Source organism: Cuculus canorus, chromosome 14 (assembly GCF_017976375.1).
Source record: "Cuculus canorus isolate bCucCan1 chromosome 14, bCucCan1.pri, whole genome shotgun sequence".
Taxonomy (NCBI): Eukaryota; Metazoa; Chordata; class Aves; order Cuculiformes; family Cuculidae; genus Cuculus; species Cuculus canorus.
This window is the reverse complement of record NC_071414.1, coordinates 3,993,939-4,015,454: the sequence shown is the minus strand read 5'-3', so window position 1 is coordinate 4,015,454 and position 21,516 is coordinate 3,993,939. Positions and strand designations below refer to the sequence as shown.

Below are 21,516 nucleotides of genomic sequence, written 5' to 3'. Positions count from 1 at the left end.
CCAGGCTCGGCAGGGATGCTTATCCTAACTAGATTAAATTATTTGTATTTACAAATACATGATGTCACTGTGAATGAATGGGCATCCTTGGAGACCATGCCATGGGAGCTGGGAAAACTTAAGGAAGTTCACAGCTGGGACAGCATAGGTTTGTCATCCTGATGGGTCTCCAAAACATTATGTGACTTCTTTTCACAGGCAGGAGCTTCTAGTAGATGTGTGTCCTCAGGGGAAATTGTGTCAGCACAAGGAAAGGTAAGCTCTGAATGTTCCTGGGAGCTGTTGTGTTGGTGGAGCTGCAGTTAACACATCAGTAATGGAGCTCCATGTCAACATTGTACCTCCATTCACGAGGGAATGTATGCATCACTGAAAAATCCTACCATAGGACAAGGCACATGGAAATTGGATGCAAGATATGGTGAGCTGATGTGAAAGCCTGCTTCTATTTACAGCATCATCATCATCATCATCTCAGACCTTTTTGAAAGGTTAAGGGAGCTTCTGTGGCTCCACACAATTCCCACAGAGCCCCCTGTAGTGGAGGTCATCTCTCTGGGACACTCACAGGTTTTTACTTGTTAAAATAATGCCAAGTTCATAGTGAGAGAATGACTATTTTATTTCTGTATCTCAAACCCCTCTAGTTTTAAGCTTGTTATTTAATCCAAGTTTGCTGTACTGTGAAGTAGAAAAAAACTTTTTGCTTTAGTCTGTGCTTTTCCATTAAACACCTGACCCACTTTTGTCCTAACTGGATGCTTCTCTGCTTAAAATTGCTTCATAGTTCAGTTCTCCTGGATTCAAAGGATTTTACCAGTCGTCGAAATTGTCCCCCTTTTTTTGCCTTCTGTCCTGACCTCTAAATTGTTACTATTCTTAAAGGATTCCTTCTATTGTGCCATTTGATGAAATGGAAAATTATGAATTCAATAAACATCCCAATAATGTTGAGATGACCCAATTCTGACATCTTCAGCAAGGGTTTCTTCCCCGCCTAGTTCATTCTTGTGAAAATGTTACTGTACAATGTGCATATTTTAGGAGGGGAAAAAGAAGAAGTGCTCCATAAAACTGTGTTGCATCTTAGTTTTCATTTATCATATAATTCAAAATACTGCGGATTAAATAGCACGTTTGTAAGTGCTTTCAGCTCCCATTAACTCGCACGCTGGTTTGTAGTGCCTTAGTTAATACACATTGAATTAATGTTTGAATGGAAAATGTAGGTGTCATTTTCCTCTGCCTCAGTGGCAATATACTGCAGTTCTATCAGATGTCACAGTGTTATATGCTCCATGAGAATCAAAGTTATCCTTTGGCAGTGGAGGATCATTGGCTTGTATGAACCCAAAAACCCAGTGTGAGGAGGCAGCCCAGAAATGAACATAAGAGGAGGATCTCAAGGATTCCATTTCAGGAGGTATCTTCCCACACCAGAGAAATAGAGCCCCCAGGAGTGAAACAGCCTGAAGAAAAAAAGCACTTCTATGACAACGCAGGGGGTTAAATACAGCCTGGGGACTCAACAGGTCGGAGTTCAGTGGACAAAAGAGAAGTTATGGACCAGAGGGCTCTTTCTGCTCTCCCAGTTTGTCCATGGCCAGTCCTTTAGGGCCTCCTTGCCAATGCTCATACAGAAGGTCGGCCAAGGTCTGTATAAGCAGCACCTGGTGGATGCATCTTGGGGTTTTATTTTGGTGGGGAGTAGGGCTAGGGCATGCACTGCAACTCAGGGGGCATCAGGTCTAGGACAGCAAGTGATCTGCTCTGTAGGTCTAATATAACTTGAAAACTTACTAGGATGATAAAAGCAAATCGTTACACAGTACTGGAACTGGGGAGACCTGAATCTCTTGCACTTGGTATCACTTATCTGCTTCCTTTAACCCATGATGTTTTCCCCCTTTGTAAGAACAGTAATTGCTTTCTCTGTTTTCCTCTGCCAAGAACAAAAAGATGACAGTTGTTTCCTGTTGACCCAGCAGGGTTGCATGCTGGCTTGTTTCTCCTTCTCAGGAGGAGCATTGGCTCTTCTCCCTCATCTGCTCACCATCCGCTGTCCGTACCTACTACTAGACACTTGCTTCCCTTGATTTTTCTCTTTTATGTTTATAAAAGACATTGAGGTGTTGGAGCATGTGCAGAGAAGGGCAGCGAAGCTGGTGAAGGGTCTAGAAAGCAAGTTATGAGGAGCACCTGAGGGAACTGGAGCTGTTTAGTCCAGAGAAGAAGAGGGTCTCTACAACTGCCTGAAAAGTGGTTGCAGTGAGATGCGTGTTGGTCTCCTCTCTCAAGTAATAAGTGATAGGATGAAAGGAAATGGTCTCAAGTTGCACCAGGAAAGGTTTAGACCGGATGTTAGGAATTCACCAAAAGGTTTGTCAAGTATTGGAATAGGCTGCTCAGGGAAGTGGTGGAGTAACCATCCCTGGGGGTATTTAAAAGACATGTAGATGTCACACTTAGGGGCATGCCTTAGTGGTTGATTTGGCAGTGTTAGGGTTATGGTTGGACTAGGTTATATTAAAGGTCTTTTCCAATCTAAACCATCCTATACGGTTCTATAAAACTTGAGAATCCTGTGCAGAGACACAGTGCAGACCAGAGTTTGATGTATAGTTGGGAATGCTGAAAGGACCAAGTTCCTGCCACCAACTTGTCCCTGCAAAAGCATTCGGGAAAATCCAGTCCTACTCAGAATAAACGGATCAGGATTGTCAACGGAGTGCAGCCACTGCTGGCAGGTTTGCATTCTGCATGAACAAGCAGTGAATCAGCATGCTGCACTGGAGCATTTATGATCCTTTCCACCTTTTAAAGGTTTCGGTAGTGCTCCCTGCAGCTGTTTGCACTTTTACTTTGATTTTAAAAGCATCTTTTTAAGCTCCACTGCTTAGAACTCCCAGCTGGGCTTTTTAAAGACAAAGGAAAAGGTTGAAAGCGGCTACCGTGAGTATGAAGCACAAATGACAACCCCAGATATGACATGTACATATTATTGAGAAGAATAGAGAAAACAAATGTGATAGGACTTGTAGAAGAAACTCAGGGACCGCCAGTGCAAGCATCAGAGATGAACTAGAATGTGGGCCACATGTGTGATTTCTTGAAGCCATGTCTTTTAAGTTCTCATTACTCCTGGGGTCTCTGCTTACCTGCCTTCATCCCCTGCAGCTCTGCATCTCCCACATGTGTTCAATAGGAAGGGAAACTTGTTCTGAAATAAAGAATTAGGTAATGTGCTAATTAAGCTAGCTGAAGTGAAGAGCCTGTTTGCTTAGTTATGGAGTGGCAGGCTACTCCCATCCCAATAGTAACAATCTTCCGCTTGTCCTTAACAGGTCTCATAGTGCTTGTCAAGAGGATTTTGTGTCTTGATTTCACTTTTACAGGTAGAGATGGAGGGACGAGTCTTCGGGACTTGTACAGCTCTCACCTTCACAGCTTCTGGTTTCTGCAGTCCCAGATCAGCTTCATGGCTCTGACGTTCCTTGGGACACTGGCACTGTCCCTGAGGGTTTTGAAGGTCTACCCTGCACTGTACCTTCAGATTTCTTTTTCACTTTGATAAGGAGACCAGTTCTGCCCGTGAATGGGCTTTAGAGCAATACCTGTGAGAAAAGTTATTCTTCCTGGTCTCTGCTTGGGTACCTGGGGCTGGCCCATTGCTGGTGTGCTGGAAGCTGTGCATCTGACCATAGAGCAGCTTAATAATGGCACACTGTGTGCCTACAGCTCCTGTGAACAGAAGAGCTTTTGCTTGATGGTTTAGTGTTCAGGCTATATTAATTTGTACATCGATTCTCTCTGTGAAAAGGATTCTGAACTGCCTGAAAACTCACATTTTAAGTTTCAGAAAACCTACCTAGTAGGCTACTGTAGACTTTGGCAAATGCTTTAATAGTCCTCGGCTAAAAAAGCAGTATTTACTATAGGTCCTAAAAGTAAACACAAATGGAGCAAATCCAATTACTGTGGAAATCAAACGTCTGAGTGCAAGATGAAGGAAGTTGTACGTGAATGCCTGACAAAGAATCTATTGAACATATTAAATTATACATCTCTCCCAGAATAGCTTGAGTTTTAAAAAGAATATAGCACAGCAGTACTCAATCAAGAACAAAAATACAAGCCTGGTGCACATCAGACCTGGGACAACTTACACGCCAGGACTACTTTAAAAGCGAGAAAACAGCTTTGAACTCCACAGCGTGCCATTACGCAAATACACATGCATGCAAATGAGAGAGAAATCTCTCAGTAAAGTGAAGCAGTGACAGCCACCCTCCACCATAAACCAGGACACAGGCAATGGAAATAGAAACGGGAAGCAGGAGGAGGAGATGAGCCCAGAGGCAGCTCCCAGGGGCTCTGCTGGCCAACTCCAGATGAAGCCAGGAGAACAGCTAAAGGCACCTAAGGAGGGACAATGCTGATGCCAAGTCCAGGCCTTTCTAGTCAGAAGCCACCAGGTGCCCCGTAGAGCGTTTACTTTCCAGAATACTTACAGGACTTTATGTAGCAAACTTAGTAAAGTACCAAAAGCCAGGAAAGCAGGGAAAACACTACGCTTGCATTGAATTTGAGGTCTGTGCAGCAGTGGGGTGGTTCTTAATAACTGATGCTTTCAGGAAGGAGGCCACAGCACGTGCTGCAGGAGAAGGACATTAGCTCCAGGTGTGACCCAGGAGTGTGTCCAGGGTGTGCCAGCAGGAGCGCATTCATTGCTGAGCATGGTTTTGTATTAAGATACTGTGTGGGGAACTGGGCCCACAGAGGTACACACAGGTACTTTTTATGATTAATTGGTGTGGTCTAAAGGGATTGTTAATCCTAGCAGAGCATGGTCAGGATGGACATGTTCCAGACCATGGCAGCTAGCTGATACACAGCTTGTACTTCTGTAGCGTCTAGCTCTATTGCCTGAACTCAGTTAATTAACAATTTACTGTCCAGAAAATTAAATTGGTTCTAAATTTATGCATAGAGCAAGATAGCAATAACTTCCTGAGCAGCTTGGGAAAGTGGAGTTAGATTTTAGTTTTCTGGTCTGGTGAGAAAGGTTAATGAATGTTGTACATCCATATTAAAATAGTTGAGGGGAGAGTGAGCAGCTGGCAACTGCAGGAGTGCCGGAGCCAGAGGAAACAGCACTATTTGCTCTGTCACTGACTTTCTGTGTGACCTTGCAGGTTCTTGCTGGGAATTTTATCTGTCACATCTCCTAATATCTCTTAATGGCCACGGGTTTGCATGGAGATTTAGCACTTAGGACATTATAGACATGAAATGTATGGAAAGGCTTCAGCAGGAAAGGGGAAGATGCCCTTGTTAGGCAATTTCCATACCAAACACAGAATACCTGTTTGCTTTTGGTTGTTCTCCCATGGTTTGCATGAAAGGGAGTTGGCAGACTGCAGTGTGGGCATAAGGCAGCAGAGCCATTGCGACAGCGCAGACTCCTGTAGACCCAGTTTGATCCATACCCCTGCCCGACGGCGGCTTCAGGCAGCTGGTTTCTGAGTTGTTCATAAAACCTGCCCAACACAGAGGCTCCACAGTCTCTCTAGGCAATTTATTTCTGTGCTTTGATACCTTCTCCAGTGGAAAGCTTTTTCCTCAGAGCAAATTGATTCTTCTTTGCGAAACCTGAATCTTGTTACTTCTCTCATTCACTGAGGACATGTAAAATAGATTAACCTCTTCCTCTGAACTGGTCTTTTGTGTACTTACCGACTCTTTTTGGTTTCTCCTTTGCTGAGCAACCTCAATTTGTTTAGGTCTCATTTATTAGACTATTGATCATTCTCACTGCTCTGGACTTTCTTTAATTTGCTTCTATCTTTCTGGGTGTGCGAGCCACGGAATTGGATCTTGTACTCCAGCTGAGGCCTTGATAGCATTGAGAAGAGTAGAAGAGCTATTCCATTTGTCTTGCAAGCTATGTCTGTGCTTGTACTTCTACAAGAGCATTTGCCTGGGTCTTGTTTAACATACGGTGGTGTTTAGGCTGGAGAAAAGGAGGCTGAGGGGAGGCTTTATTGCTCTCTACAACTACCTAAAAGCAAGTTGTAGCAAGGTGGGTGTTGGTCTGTTCTCCCAAGTAACAAGTGATGAGAGGAAATGGCCTCAAGTTGCACAAGGGAAGGTTCAGATTACATATTAGGAAAAAAAAAATTCACTGAAAGGGTTCCCAGACACTGGCAGAGGCTGCCCAGGAACATGGTGGAGTCACCGTCCCTGGAGGTATTTAAAAGATGGATAGCTGAGGTGCTCAGGGATGTGATTTACTAGGAGACAGGTAAAGTTAGACTTGATGATCTCAAAGATCGTTTCCAAACAAATGATTCTGTTGATGAATTTTGAACCTTTATAGCTCTCGAATTCTTTTATGGAGCTCTAATACTGGTAAAATTCTCTGCCACCCCACATAGATGCAGATGATCATTCCACTATAGACATATATATTTCTAAATCTGTTCTTACTCAATAGAAACGTGGATTTGTTTGTTTTCAGATTTCAACTTTTAAGACATTTTTTAAATCTACATGTGATCTTCAACCTATTTTCCTCCCCTCTCAGTTTGGTGTTATTAAAAACACCAATTCATCTGCCCTTCATAATGTCTGCTACTGAAGCTAAGGCAGCCCCCATGAGACTCAGGTTTTTTATATATTCTATTTTGAGAATGAACCTTAGAAATTACGCTGAGCAGTTTTTCAAGTAGTTCTGCATCCACCCCTCAGTATTTTCGTCCAGATTGTGTTTTCTCAGCTTATATACAAGAAAGTGAGAAGAAATGCTGTGAAAAGCTTTAGAGAAATCAAGATGTGACACAAAATCTATTGTCTTAATATTGAAGGAAATGAGATTGGTTTGACACCAATTACTCTGAACAGATCCAATCAGGCAGCCACTCATTTTCTTGTGATTTTGTCTCTGCTTACCAATTGTTTGGTTTTATTTGTTTCTAGAAAGTGCAGCTAAGCTGATAGATATCTAATTCCCCATCTCTTCATCTCCACCTTTAGTGAAGACAGGAAGTGTATTTATCTTGTTTCAGTCGTCTGCACCTCATCCTTGTTCTTCAATACTGGATTGCCAATAATTGCAAACAGCCCTGAGATTTCATCAGCTGAGGATGAATTATACCAGGCTCAGCCAATTTTGAAACCTCTGGCTTATCTTCTAACCTCTTCTGTCCCTGTTAAAAAATGTAGTCCCGTGTCACTGATTTTATCGGTTTCCACACTTCTGGTTACAATCCAGTCTGAATGACTCCTTTTCTAGTTGTTTTTTTCCCAGATCCTGTGTGGAAAAAATCCTGAATTGGACAGCATTGTTGGAATATCCTACTTTTTCTAGGCATATCTGTGTATTACCACCTCCTAGACACTGCTGTCTTTGTTGCTGAAGGTCATTTTATCTTCCTGATTTGGCGGTCTGGATTATTCAAGTCCCAACTACAACAGGAACCAAGGTTTCTTTTTTTTTTCCTAGCTAGCACCTTCTCCTACAGTATGAATTTCAGCTGTTCATCTTTGAGGAAGTCTTCCTGTTGATTTCAGATACCAAATACTTCCTGCAATCAAACAATTTTTCTCCTTACAACTCTTATGGCAGCAGACCAGATTACCTTCTTCAGAGCACCTGGAAAAGTTGCATGCAGACTCCAGGCCCCCCAGTCCTGGCTACAAGCCTGTTTTGTTCTTGCTCTTCTGAAAGGCACAGACGCAGTCAGTCCTCTCATGTTTTCCTCCTTGGTGACCTAATGTCTCCGCAGAGGAAAGAGTAGGAAACCTAGGTGGAAGAGAAATGGTAGAGTTAAAAAGAAAGTATAAAATCCTTCCCAACAGTTGTGAATTAATATTCTTATCTGTGAAGCGCTTTCCAAATCCTTAATGGGGTATTGTTTGTTAACAACCTAAAGCAGGTTTGATTCCAGCAACATATAGTATTTTAGCAAATATAATCACAGAATCACAGAATCACAAGGTTGGAAAAGACCCATTGGATCATCCAGTCCAACCATTCCTAACACTCCCTAAACCATGTCCCTCAGCACTTCATCCACCCGTTCCTTAAACACCTCCAGGGAAGGTGACTCGACCACCTCCGTGGGCAGCCTCTGCCAGTGCCCAATGACTCTTTCTGTGAAGAATTTTTTTCTGATATCCAACCTGAACCTCCCCTGACGGAGCTTCAGGCCATTCCCCCTTGTCCTGTCCCCTGTCCCTTGGGAGAAGAGCCCAGCACCCTCCTCTCCACAACCTCCTTTCAGGTAGTTGTAGAGAGTAATGAGGTCTCCCCTCAGCCTCCTCTTCTCCAGGCTAAACAACCCCAGCTCTCTCAGCCGCTCCTTGTAAGACTTGTTCTCCAGCCCCTCACCAGCTTTGTTGCTCTTCTCTGGACATACTCCAGAGCCTCAACATCCTTCTTGTGGTGAGGGGACAGAACTGAACACAGTATTCGAGGTGCGGTCTCACCAGTGCTGAGTACAGAGGGAGAATCACCTCCCTGGACCTGCTGGTGACCCCATTTCTGATCCAAGCCAAGATGCCATTGGCCTTCTTGGCCCCCTGGGCCACTGCTGGCTCATGTTCAGTCGGCTGTCAACCAACACCCCCAGGTCCTTCTCCTCTGTGCAGCTCTCCAGCCATTCTTCCCCCAGTCTGTAGCGCTGCATAGGGTTGTTGTGCCCCAAGTGCAGGACCCGGCATTTGGCCTTGTTATTGCTTTTGTTGGTACCCTCACGCAGGGTGATGGAAGAGGAGGGCACGCTGTGTTTGTTTGAGGAACAAGTGGTTTTGGAGAGAATAGCCACGATCAGGCTGCTGAGGGAGCTCTCTGAAAGCTGCTGCTCATGTTAACTTCTCCCACTGCCTGTGGAGAGTCTGAGCCAGAGCTAAAGCCTTGTGGAGGGGAGATGCTGCACCTAAGATGGGGGTGGGGGACAGCGCACCTGCCTCCCCCAGGCCTGGCGCAGACCCACAGATGTCTTGAAGTCATGGGTTTGGGTTAGCTGTACACCGTATTGATTCCTTTTTAAAAGGCCTGCCTTTGAATTTCAGTGCATCTCCACTTGCGGCTTTCTTTTGAACCATGATGAAGAGGGAAGAGGCACTGGCAAGTTGTGCTCTGGTTGCTTACGCCTCCTTTCCCATATGTTCATTCTCTTTTAACTAGCTCCACTCTATTTGATCTCTCCTCTTGTGGAAATACTCACATGCCTTAGTTTTTTTTCTATTCCTGGTGTTTGCATCTTTGAAGTTTCCTTCTGGGACCTTGATGTGCAACCAGGTTTTTAAGCCTTATTAAGGGTTAAGCACTAAATGCCTTGGAATAATTGTACATTAATTCCCTGTGCAAAGTTTTATCCATTGGTAGAGTAAGATGATAATGTGCACCTTCCAGAAGAAGCTGAAGATTAATGAAACATGTTTGTAAAGCACTTTAAAAGCTTTGCATGGTGTGTTACTTCTTGAAGTGCAGATTACTGAGCACTGTTTAAAGAGATAACTAACAAACCAAATGCTGCCGTATGCGCTATTAATTGCATATGCAAATACAGCAGGCTTCATTATAGCATTCAGTGACATTTACTGTGAACTCTGTGGCACGTTACTATAACTGCATGCTTTTATTTGAAGTAAAATAAAATGACTGAATCCAAAATTACTTTGAGGATATCTTTAGCAAATCTTTCCTTTACTTTGAAATTGTCAATTAGCCACCATTCAGGTTTTCTATCAGACCTGCCATCCTGTACCAGAAAGTGTTAGAAGTCAATAGGGTGCCTCTAGCTGAAAAGAAGTTTCTGGCAAAACTTTCTGTTCCAGAAGATGACACCAAATTGAAAAGGGTAGGATACATCACCAGCTGATCTTCCTTGTGATAGGAAAATGTTAAAACAGAACAGTTGCTGGTTTATTTCCTGTATTCTGGGGCAAGAGATTGCCTGTAGCATCAGAGCAATTAAGATCTTGGTCTGTGGTCTTCATTGATTCTGAAGTTTTGTCAGGAAGGGCATAAGCAGAGAGAAAACTCACTCAAGACCTACAGGAACCAGGGGATCAGAAGATCAGTTAGAAGTGAATTGACTAGAATGAGAAAAGACTGAAAGGGCATTTGAGGAAGTGTGAGGGGACATGAAATGTCGCAGGAACCAGAAGTACCATGAAATTCTGAGGATTGCAAGGGAGAGTGGCTAAATGATGCTGAAGGAGAAAATGAAGTGATCTTAGGTTAAGCCAAGAAGGTTAAACTACAGATGTGATGTTTTGGCTGGAAATGGGATAATCTGATACAGTAGCTGGAACTACTGCTGTGATGACAAGTTTCTGTTGCAAAGAAAACCCTTCTAGAGAAGGTCATAGCAAAGAAGTACCAACCTCTCTCTTCTCTACTGGAATCAGTTGCAGTATTTGCCGAACTAACTTGCCTGCCAAATGGGGAAAGCAATAAATGGCCTATTTTAAGCATTTAAAAATCTTATAATGTTGCAGTTGTACAGGTCTGATAGTTTGTGAGAAAGGCTGAGGTGCAGGTTCAGTGGCAGTTGGTGACAGCTCTTCACTTCTAATGTTTCCTATTAAGCAATGCAGTAAAATAATATGGAAACAGAAACAGCGTGTATGATTTATGCTGGAACATCATTCTTATGGTTTGTTTGTTTACATTGAAAACAGAAAGCATGCTTTCCGCTTTGGGATTATTTGTTCTCCCAACTATATCAAGTCTAATTGCTTCTTTAAACCATGAGACAGTGCAGTATTTCAGAGCTAACATCCTTTGTAAATCCCGTCAGTCATTTGACTCACTGAGAACTGATACACTTAGGTTTAGTAAGTTAGAGAAGAAGCTAGGTAAGAAATGCAGTTTGAAAAACATTATACCGCTTACGCCTTTTAAAAGTGAAGAGCCACGTTTTCAGACAAGGGCGCTGTCTTTCAGTGTGCGTTGGTTTTGGAGTGTCAGCTTGAGATATTTCAGACCAGTACTTCAGAAGCAATGAGGGCACCCGCCCCGAGATGCTAAGAATCACAGAATCGTTGGGGTTGGAAAAGACCCCTAAGCTCATCCAGTCATTGTATGGCTTTTTATAACATCCAGTCCACTGTGCCTACTAAATCACATCCTCAAGTGCTGGTTGCTCCGAAAGCTGCCCTGCAATGAAAGGTTGCATTCTCAACAAGGCTTGGTTCTTGCAATTCAAGGAGTATCTGCATGGGTAGCAAAGCTCTGCGTGTGAACCATTGGACATTGCTCCTTATCTCAGGCTCAGCACTGCTGTGGTCACAGCCAGCTGGAACAGCAGGAAAAACTTCTGATTTCGGCTGCACAAAGTGTAGATATATGGCTGGGACTGGGGGGAAGGAAAGCCTGCATAACTCAGTAGAGAAAAGGGGGTTTCCTGGATTTTGGAGTTCCCAGAGCTGTGAGGGTGGGTGGGGAGTGGAGGAGGTAGACTGAGGGTTTAAATGGGTTAGGTCTAGCCGGTAGTTATTTAAGGAGCCCAACTGGAGGCAGTATCAATGTAAGAATCTAGAAGAAGAAAGCCTAAGGTAGGAAGACCTGCTAGAGGAGAGTCTGGTCTGGGAGCTGGAAGGCATCGCTGTGCAGTGATTGTGGGGAGAACCCACCACATGAGGGAACAGAAGGGGAAAACAGGCACCCCGCGGGGGTGGGCATGAGGAACCCTGTGTCACCTACCAGGAAAAGGCTCCATAGGAGGAGACAGAAGAACGAAGACTACAGTGCCCTAAGAAGAGCGATTTCTGAACTGTGCTGATGAGAGCCTCCAGCATTTGTGTGAATACATGCTGTATGACACAATGCAGAGGTTGCAATACTTGTAAAAACAGACTCTCAGAAATAGAAAATATTATCATTAAATTCACTAGCAGAACTTTAATTTAGTGCCCTGAGCAAATACATAAACTAACCATTTTTTCTTCACCAGGCAGTCCTGTTTCTTTATTGCATGGCAAGATATTGGCTCCTTAATTTTCTAGGACGTTTTACAAAAAAAGAAACAAAACCCAATGTATTTTAACCCTACTCATGACTGAAAGCATATGGGCTTTTTTTGTCTCAAGGTTTTTTTCTGCTTCTTTTTTATAACATCCTGATGCAGGCACATATCCTTAGAAATCCCAGCTACAAGCAATTAGAAGCACAGTCTGATAAAGGACAGCGTTAGATTAACTGTAGGATGCAGGGCATACGCATACAATATGGCTCTCTTCTAAGGTAGTTTTGATTGTTAGAGATTACTGGTAGAGAAATACAATGCTGCAGCAAAAGGTCTCTGATTTCTATCCAACTCAAATCATAGTGATTACAATTATTCCATTTAATGTGTGTTTGACAGTCTAAAGCCTAGTTTGTGCTTCGTTTCCACTTTCACTGCTAGATCATTAAGATCGCACTAACAACTTTTGGTGGTGAAGAGCTTAATTAAATTAAAATATTCTCTCAAATGTAAGTTTCATGCAAACATGAAAATCAATTAATGAATTTTGTTTGTGTCTTCAGGAGGAAGTTGTGCATAACATAATTAATTGGTCCCATGAAAGTCTTGTACTTTAAATATCATTTCGAACAAATTATGAACAAGAACTGCATGTGTGTTTTGAGCTCTTGTATCATGTACAATGATTCAACTGATGTAACACATAAGCCAGTGTAGATCCTACACAGAAACTGCTGAAGTAAATTGTCAACTTTTATATATTGCAGATCATAGAATCATAGATGCATAGAACAGTTTGAGTTGGAAGGGATCTTAAAGCCCATCCAGTTCCAACTCCCCTGCTATGGGCAGGGACACCTCCCACTGGCTCAGGCTGCCCAAGGCCCATCCAACCTGGCCTGGAACACCTCCAGGGATGGGAGCAGCCACAAATTCCCTGGGCAACCTGGGGCAGGGCCTCACCACTCTCATCGTGAAGAAATTCTTCCTTATGTCTAGCCTAAATCTGCCCCTCTCCAGTTTATACCCATTATAGATATACGTTTCAGACATGCAGGTAAGATGTAGCAGAGTTTTCAACTAACCTTTAGTTGTCATAAAATGATAACTCAACACTCAAGTTAGTTCCCTCCTTCTGAAGTGATTTAATGAAGCTTGGTGACTAATACAGAGTAGGACAAGGACCTTCCGTTTCCAGTGATGCTTTCAATTCTAGATCTGTGCTCCTGAGGGTCTTCCTAAAGAGGTACTCTTTGATTTAATGCTTTTCCAGCCCCACTGCCAGGACGTGGGCACTGGCATCCGGAGCAGTTATAGGCATCTTAGCTTCCATATGTCCTATATTGTTCAAAAAAGATTTCTGCTTCATGTTCTGGGAAGAATTAATGCTCTTGGTGCGATGGAATGGGAAGGGTGGGAGAGGATGATCAAACTGCGCTGGGCAGAGGGGAGCTCTGACCACCCTTGCCCAGGGCCCAACTGGAGACAGACAGCTTGGAGGGTGCCTGGAGAACAAGATGTCTCCGCGTGGTAAAAACTTGTGAAAATACAGTGAAGAAAACCCTTGACGTAGAAGAAGGTAGATTGAAGGGGTTTTCAAATATTTCATGGAAGCAATGGCTTTCCTTATTTTAAAGATAATATAAAGGCTTTTGTATGTCATTGCTCATCAGAAACTTAAATCCATCAACATCATATAAAATAATGTGAAACTAATGATGTAATACTGGGAAGATTATTAATTTTTGATTATTCCAAATGAAGTCCCAAAATTCTCAACTAAAAAGTTCACTGCCGTTCTCCTCAGAAGCAGAGCACTTTTCAAAGTGTGCCTTAAGTTTTGACAAAAGTAGTTTTGCTTGAAACATGTATAACAGGATATGCATTGTGTTGTAATAATTTCTAAACAAGCAATCTATGATTTCATGAGAACAAAATCCCCCAAACACGTTCCTGTTTTTGAGCTGAGAAAGGATTAGAGCATTGAGAGCTTCTCAGGTGATGGGATTCAGTTTGTAGGGAACAGCTTAACGCCAACTTTAAAAGCAAACGAACGCGGGGTCAATGTGGGATTCCACAACAAGCTGCTTGGCTTTCTCCCATTATCAGGTTTTACCTGAAAATATTTGCTCTTCTAACAGCATAAACTAACAGAAAATTATACCATTCCAGATTTTTGCCTTTAAAAGATACAGTATAGACAATATAATTTGATTCAGTTGCTCTTTACCTCTGAAGATTGGTTCTGATTTGGGGAACTACATACTCCCAACACAGACCTGTACAAAACAAGAGAACCTCTCAACTAAACATACTTTTTACTGTTTTCTCAGTAAAAGTCTGGCTTTCACCCAGACACGAGGCTTCAATTTTCTTTGATAGCGTGAATAAAATATCCGTTGTATTTAATGGTAAATTGCTGCAAGTTCTGATGCCTGTCATCCCTTCTAGTGGTAAAGGGAATTACTCATTACTCCAAGAATTAATTCAAACAAAATAGTGGCTCTGAAAATTAATTCCAGCTACATATCTTGCCGTGATCTGTATACATGTGGTATTGGTGGCAACGTCTGGTCTTAAGGGAAGAAAAACGGTCTAAAAACTTGGATTCCTGGATGTTTGTTGAGCCATGTGTAAAAGTTGTGTAGCATAAACATAAAAGCTGGGATTTTGAAAGCAGACAATGAACTTCACCCCTGTCAATTCCATGTATTTTAATGAGTTGGTATCTAAACCCTAACTGCCATTCACTTGGCAGGCTTTTATCTCTGTGTGTAGCAGTGTCACTGCTATAAGCACCATAAATTAGCACTTGGTGCAGGTTTGCTCCTTAGCTGGGTGTAAAGCAAGGCTTCAGCTCTTTGGCTGAAATCTTTTTTTTTTTTTTTAGGTTTGTTTTTCTTTTTGCTCCAGCAAGTACTTTGAACGCTGTAGCACTGCTTGTAAGACCAGCGAGGGAATGCATCAGCCACATGCTCTGTAATTGTTTGCCTCTTAGTTGGGGATAGGGAGGCTCATCCTGAAATTCAAAGGAGAAGTGGTGAGTGTTGGACAAGTTCCAATACCCAATCTGGGAACTGTACGGTACTGCATGCTCTCCCTTCCAAGGGAGTCTGGTAGCGGTTTGATGATTTGGCCCACTGATAATCCCTGGACATTTCAGAAGCTGGACAGGCGCACACTCTCCTGGGTTGAAAACTGGTTGGATGGCCCAGAGAGTGGTGGTCAATGGAGTTACCTCCAGCTGGAGGCCAGTCACAAGTGGGGTTCCTCAGGGCTCGGTACTGGGTCCAGCTCTGTTCAATGTCTTTATCAATGACCTGGATGAAGGCATTGAGCGCACCCTCAGCAAGTTTGCAGATGACACTAAGCTGGGTGGAAGTGTGGATCTGCTGGAGGGTAGGGAGGCTCTGCAAAGGGATCTGAACAGGCTGCACTGCTGGGCTGAGGCCAATGGCATGAGGTTCAACAAGGCCAAATGCCGGGTCCTGCACTTGGGGCACAACAACCCTGTGCAGTGCTACAGAGTGGGGGAAGAGTGGCTGGAGAGCTGCATGGAGGAGAAGGACCTGGGGGTGTTGGTCGACAGCAACTGAACATGAGCCAGCAGTGTGCCCAGGGGGCCAAGAAGGCCAATGGCATCTTGGCTTGGATCAGAAACGGTGTGACCAGCAGGTCCAGGGAGGGGATTCTCCCTCTGTACTCGGCACTGGTGAGACCGCACCTTGAATACTGTGTTCAGTTCTGGACCCCTCACCACAAGAAGGATGTTGAGGCTCTGGAGTGTGTCCAGAGAAGAGCAACAAAGCTGGTGAGGGGCTGGAGAACAAGGGTTACGAGGAGCGGCTGAGAGAGCTGGGGTTGTTTAGCCTGGAGAAGAGGAGGCTGAGGGGAGACCTCATTGCTCTCTACAACTACCTGAAAGGAGGTTGTGGAGAGGAGGGAGCTGGGCTCTTCTCCCAAGTGACAGGGCGCAGGACAAGAGGGAATGGCCTCAAGCTGCGTCAGGGGAGGTTCAGGCTGGATATCAGGAAAAAATTCTTCACAGAAAGAGTCATCAGGCACTGGCAGAGGCTGCCCAGGGAGGGGGTGGACTCACCTTCCCTGGAGGTGTTTAAGGAACGGGTGGATGAAGTGCTTAGGGACATGGTTTAAGGGAGTGTTAGGAATGGTTGGACTCGATGATCCAGTGGGTCCTTTCCAGCCTGGTGAGTCTATGATTCTATGATTTTCTATTTGGAAATGGCTGTGCCTTTTTTTTTATTTATTTTTAGAAACAAACACCTAGGAAAAAACTGCATAAATTAGCATCGTCCAATACCCAAAGAAACAAGCACTTTTAAGCAACCTAATGTAATGTAGAGAACACACAGATGCTTCTTTTTTTGGATCCAAGTTTTCTAACAGCCTGATTTGTAAATGATCTGTCTGTGTATTCATGCACACCTCATAATCTGGCTCAGCAACCTAAGGAAACGCAGTCATCAAGCTGTGAAGAGTTTCCCACTCTTTCATGCTTCGTTTCCAGGAGTAGGATCACATCCGAGTGACTGAAGGGGAAGGAGCTGGTGAGGCACATAAATACACCTATAACAAACACTGCCACTTAGAAAAGGGTCTGTGCCTTTGTGAAGTGTTACAGTGAGCACTTGGGGCTTCTGCAGAAAGCAAACCTGAATCTAATATTCAGGGCTCTGCAAATAAGAGCGAAGCCTTCTACGTGAGGTGAAGGTTACACGTGAGCAGAGGTGCAGTAGGTGCACGTTTGCCTGATGTGATCAAAAATCCCCAGACGATCTGGAGAAGAGGAGGCTTTCTACAACTATCTGAAAGGAGGTTGTAGCGAGGTGGGTGCTGGTCTCTTCTCCCAAATAACAACTGACAGGACAAGAGGAAACGGCTTCAAGTTGTGCTAGGGAAGGTTTACATTGAATATCAGGAAAAATTTCTTTACTGACAGAGTGGTGCAGCACTGACAGAGGCTGTCCAGGGCAGTGGTGGAGTCACCGTCCCTGGAGGGGTTCAAAAAGCTGTGTAGATGTGGCGCTCGCTTGGGACACAGTTTAGTAGGCACAGTAGTGGTTGACCTATGGTCGGACTGGATGATGTTAGAGGTCTTTTGCAACCCTTATGATTCTGTGAAAACAACAAATGCTAATCTGACTTTCTATCTTGGGCATTTGCAAATGAGATGCAAGAATGTCCATATCTGAAAATGGGGGATCCATGCACAATTGAATAGACAGATTCAGCTCCTGCTTAATAATTGCAGCTTTGGGCAGCTGTGGATCTATTAATGTAATACATTGATGTGTCATTATCTGCTGTCACAATCCATTAACAATGTGATATCTTCTCCCCTGCATTCTCTCTCTATCTCAGATTACTTTGGTTCAGGGCTGAACTGTGACAGAGAGGAAGGCATGGCATTGAGGTTGAAAGGAGTTGATGAATTCAGCTTTGGAACTAGTGTTTTTTTTTTCCCTGTTGAAATATATATGCAGTAGAATGGTCAAAATTATTCATAAATTTGACACCTTAAAATAACTAGGTTTAACAGAAAATAAACTACTGAAGTGACATATACGCAACACATTTCATTTGAGGTTATTTTAGAAGTTAAGATAGTTCACAGAATAGTAAGAGTTGAGTCTAGGCAGGTGCTAAGGAAACCACAGATATATTTGTGAAGTCTGAGGAGGAAACTCCTCTCCCAAGAGGCTGGAGCACTAGTCTGGTTTAGTGGTGAAATTCCTTCCTTATAAAGTTAGATTTGAGGGTGCATTCCCCCTTCATGGGAGAATGTATCTTACCCCAAGAGGTACTCTGGTCCAGATCTCTTCCAGCATCTTTAGTTGGGGGTCATCATGTAACAGAGGCTTTAATATGCACAAAGCCAGACAGCAACCCTGATGTCCATTGGCAGAAGGACTCCAAGGTTACTACTCCAAGGTATTTAGAGACCTGAGGCATGAGAAAGGAGTGTAAACATAGTTTTGTGTGTTCTTGATAACTGGCAGAATTCCTGTTTCGCCAACTTGAAGCTGAATTCCGGGAAAGGCTTCATGGCAATGAATGCCCATTGGAGGAAGTACTGCATTCCCTGTGTTACAGGATCAGTCCTTTTGACCTTTCCCACCACTCTCCTGTTGCCTACACAGTGTGGCCATTCTGAAGCCCCTCGGAGGAGCCCGTCTCCCCGTTCAATGGAAAGGTTGGCCACCGTTAGGTTGGGAGTTCCAGCTTACTAAAAACTTAAGCAGCGCGTGATCCTGCTCCTTGCGATCACTAAACTGATATTTCAAAATGCTTCACATTGGGATGTTGCTGCCATTTGAGCTCTTCTGCATCAAAGCCTGTGATTACAGAATGATAATGTTTTGACATAGTAATAAAAACCAGGAAATTCACCATTAGCAATGGTGTTTCTCTCTTTTCTTTGTGATAGCTTTAGTGTAGGCAGTAATTGAGCAGAAATGACAATAGTGATTAACTTATAACCTTCTGCTTCAGTACACTTCTTAGAACCAATTCAAGGAAAAATGTCCATTAAGAAAGTAAATATTTGTGGGTGATCTGTGACAAAAATTCATACAGCTTGGAAAACCAGCAGTGAACATCAAAATTAATATAAGTATGACTCGGATTTTCAACTTCCTAGCAGGTTTCAAAATGAAAAATTTCATATATCCCTACCTTTTTCTTTCCTAGTTTCACACCATTCTGGTTACAGTACTTAGAAAACTGAAGTTTAGATACTGTTCTTTAGTTAAGCACTATCAATTGGTTAAATAGGCCATTTCAGCATCAATTTTTTCCCCAAGAGCCATGAAGTTTGTTGCACATGGTTCATTACTGTTTGTAATTAGCTAGGTGGGAAAGGAAATGGAAAATATCAATTTATGTTTCATGAATGACAGCTTCCTATTTCTGGTTGCTCCGTATCCGTGGCTTAAAGCCTGGTTTATTAATTGATAAGTAGAATTTCTCTGCATCTTTTATCATTGATACTATCATACAGAATACTGAATATTTAGAAGTGGTTTCCAGTTAGTCTCCAGCACATGTGCTGTATCACGAGCCAAAGCATCACCTTGTGAGAACTATGCCCAGTGATTAAATGCATAAGATGCTCTCTTCCAGTTTGGAGTCAATTTGGTGAAAGTGATAAGTTTAACACTGGTTTGAATTGATCGAGTGTCAGGATGGAACTTCTTGTAAAATAGCTGCAGAGGAAACTCAAACAAAATTCTTTTTAAAAATTATCCAGGCTCATAGCTGGGCCTGAAAAGGAATAATCCGGTTTTCTATAGTCCGGAACCTGTCAGAGATTTTATGAATTTCAGTACCTCTGAAAGCTAATTTATTCTATTAAAACAACAACTGTGCATAGCACAATAGTTTGTGCATAGCAGGTGTGAATTTTAAGAGGAATCAGTCTGTGTGATAACAGATAGCAATTGTACCTCCATCATGCTTTCCTCTTCTGTATGGTTGGACTGGATGACCTTAGAGGTCTTTTCCAACCTTAACGATTCTATGATTCTGTGTGTGCTGCTGAAAGTTTTTGATTCTAAGCAACCTATTTCGTTCTTTGATGTAGCGAGAGCCCCTGCTGAAACAAAGAGCTGCTGCATGCGGCCATCGTTTGGAGTCTGGGGACAGACAGGCTGGTGCTTGGTGGCTCAGGAGGAGTGGGACGAGAGGAGCAGAGCAGCTCCACATGCCACTCCAGCACAGGGGAATGGGGCTCTGCCTGGTGACAAAGCAAAGTGACTGGCAGCTCCTTGCAGGGACAGTATTGGATGAAGAAGTGCCCATTAGGGGCACCTGCAGGGAGTGCTGGCTCTCTGCGTGCCTCAGCTCCGCACCCCCAAGCCCGGGCTCTAAGGAGTTTCAGCTGCTGCAAACAGCTTTGTTAAGGCAAAGGCTTGTTTGCCAGTGGGCAAACCTCCCCATAACTCAGCCCACCTGTTTGTTGTTTATTCCAGCTGTTTCCATTAAACCTGTGATGTATGTTCCAGGTTAATAAGTACCTCCATTGCACTGTTTTACTGTGAAGGTGTTTTGGGGGGGTATGTGTGTTGCTTTGCTCAATGCTAGAGTTATGTTTGCTTATATAATGTTAATTTTATTATTGAAATTCATTTGTTATGTGGGATTTTTTTGAAAATAATGTGTTTGTGTGACGTTAGGAGTGGCTCTTGCTGCTAGGTAAGCATCTGAGCTGAGTGCTATTGGGAGGAAGGTTGGATACAAGGCAAGAAGAGAAAAGACTCAAAAGGGTGAGAACGATGTCTGTCTGCCATGGGACTCTTAAATGCCTTGGAGGAATGCTCAGGTGTGGTAGAGCTCTTTCAGGTATGTTTGTCTTATTCATTCTTGAGTAGATAAATTATTTAGTAATGTACTTATATCTCCAGATGTCTTTAAGCTGAAGTTTCCAGGTGTGAGTCTAAAAACCTTTCTACTTAAAGTATACTGAGTGCTTCTGATGGCCTTTTTCATATATTGCTTTTCTTTCTTGGTTATTTAGTTGTAAACAGACTTGCCAGTTGCCTTTAGATTAGAAAAATATTGGATTGTGTGCCAGGGAGCTTGTGTAGCTGCACAGGTGAATCAGGTTTGCAGAGAGCAGGAGTACTCTGATGCTGAACTTGGGTTTGATTCCCTGCTAGACTTCAGTCTGGCAAAATATCCTGCTGGACTTTTCAGAATAAAGATTGATTGTCTAAGGCTGTAGAGTTGTTTTAGAGCTACATGTTTTAAATATTGAGTTCTTGATTCCAGCTATTGTAACTTCTCGAGGGAACCGAGATGGCTTTGAATGACCAGCTTGTAAATGTATTGATAAAAAGAAATCTGTGTTTTAGTGGAAGCAGATGTTGCTGTGTCAAGGACTTGAGCATAGCTTATGTGCCAGTGGCCTGGGAGCTTCAAGGGAAGAAGAGGGCAGCATGATTGCACAGAGAAATTGGCAGAGGCTTTGGAAGCAACAAATTCTAGGAAAGGGTCAGATTTCCTGCTGTATTTCACTATCTTGGTGGTTTTTTTTCCCAATATACAGAAACGCAGATTGAAACGGAGTGACCAGGTTTAAGAAGAAAGACATGGTCAAAGGTTTCTCTTTACTGTGGATAAGATGGATTTTTTTTCTTTTTCAGTGTGAGACCACTGTGTTCAGTAAATTGAATTCCATGGGCCAGGGGGAGTTTGGAGGAGGAAATCTGTGGGTTTGTGGTGATGGAAGAGCTGGGGCATAGGGCACTACTGAAAAGGTGCATTCAGCTTTGTTTTTCCCTCTACTTGTTGTGACTTCCATGTACCCACATTTATCTATGTGGCCTTTTCCTTCCAGATGGTTTTCCAAGAAACATATCTTCTCCTTCCTCCACAAAATCCAGGAAGCAAAGAAATAATGATGGTGTTTGTACTCTGACAAAAGCAAACACTTCTATAAAGCAAATGCTGATGGCCATCTAGTCCAGCTGTGTTCTTTTCACCTCTCTTTCCTAAAACAGTGGCTGAGGAGAGAAGA

At 43.2% G+C, this 21,516-nt stretch overlaps 1 protein-coding gene across 8 annotated transcripts in view; it reads left to right on the top strand.

The window, feature by feature from the left end:
- The window catches only part of KCNIP1 (potassium voltage-gated channel interacting protein 1), a 406,302-nt gene that overhangs the window by 294,956 nt on the left and 89,830 nt on the right, over positions 1–21,516 (top strand). The window contains exon 1 of one of the 8 annotated variants that reach the window (XM_054079818.1): positions 20,051–20,263. The exons of 6 other annotated variants lie outside the window; for them this stretch is intronic. Coding sequence is in view for 1 of the 2 variants with exons in the window: in XM_054079817.1 (XP_053935792.1) it covers positions 20,273–20,339 (67 nt within the window). In the remaining variant the exon portion in view is untranslated. Of the gene's footprint in view, positions 1–20,050; positions 20,340–21,516 lie in introns of those variants that run through there. One more of the 8 variants, XM_054079817.1, reaches the window with a different exon arrangement.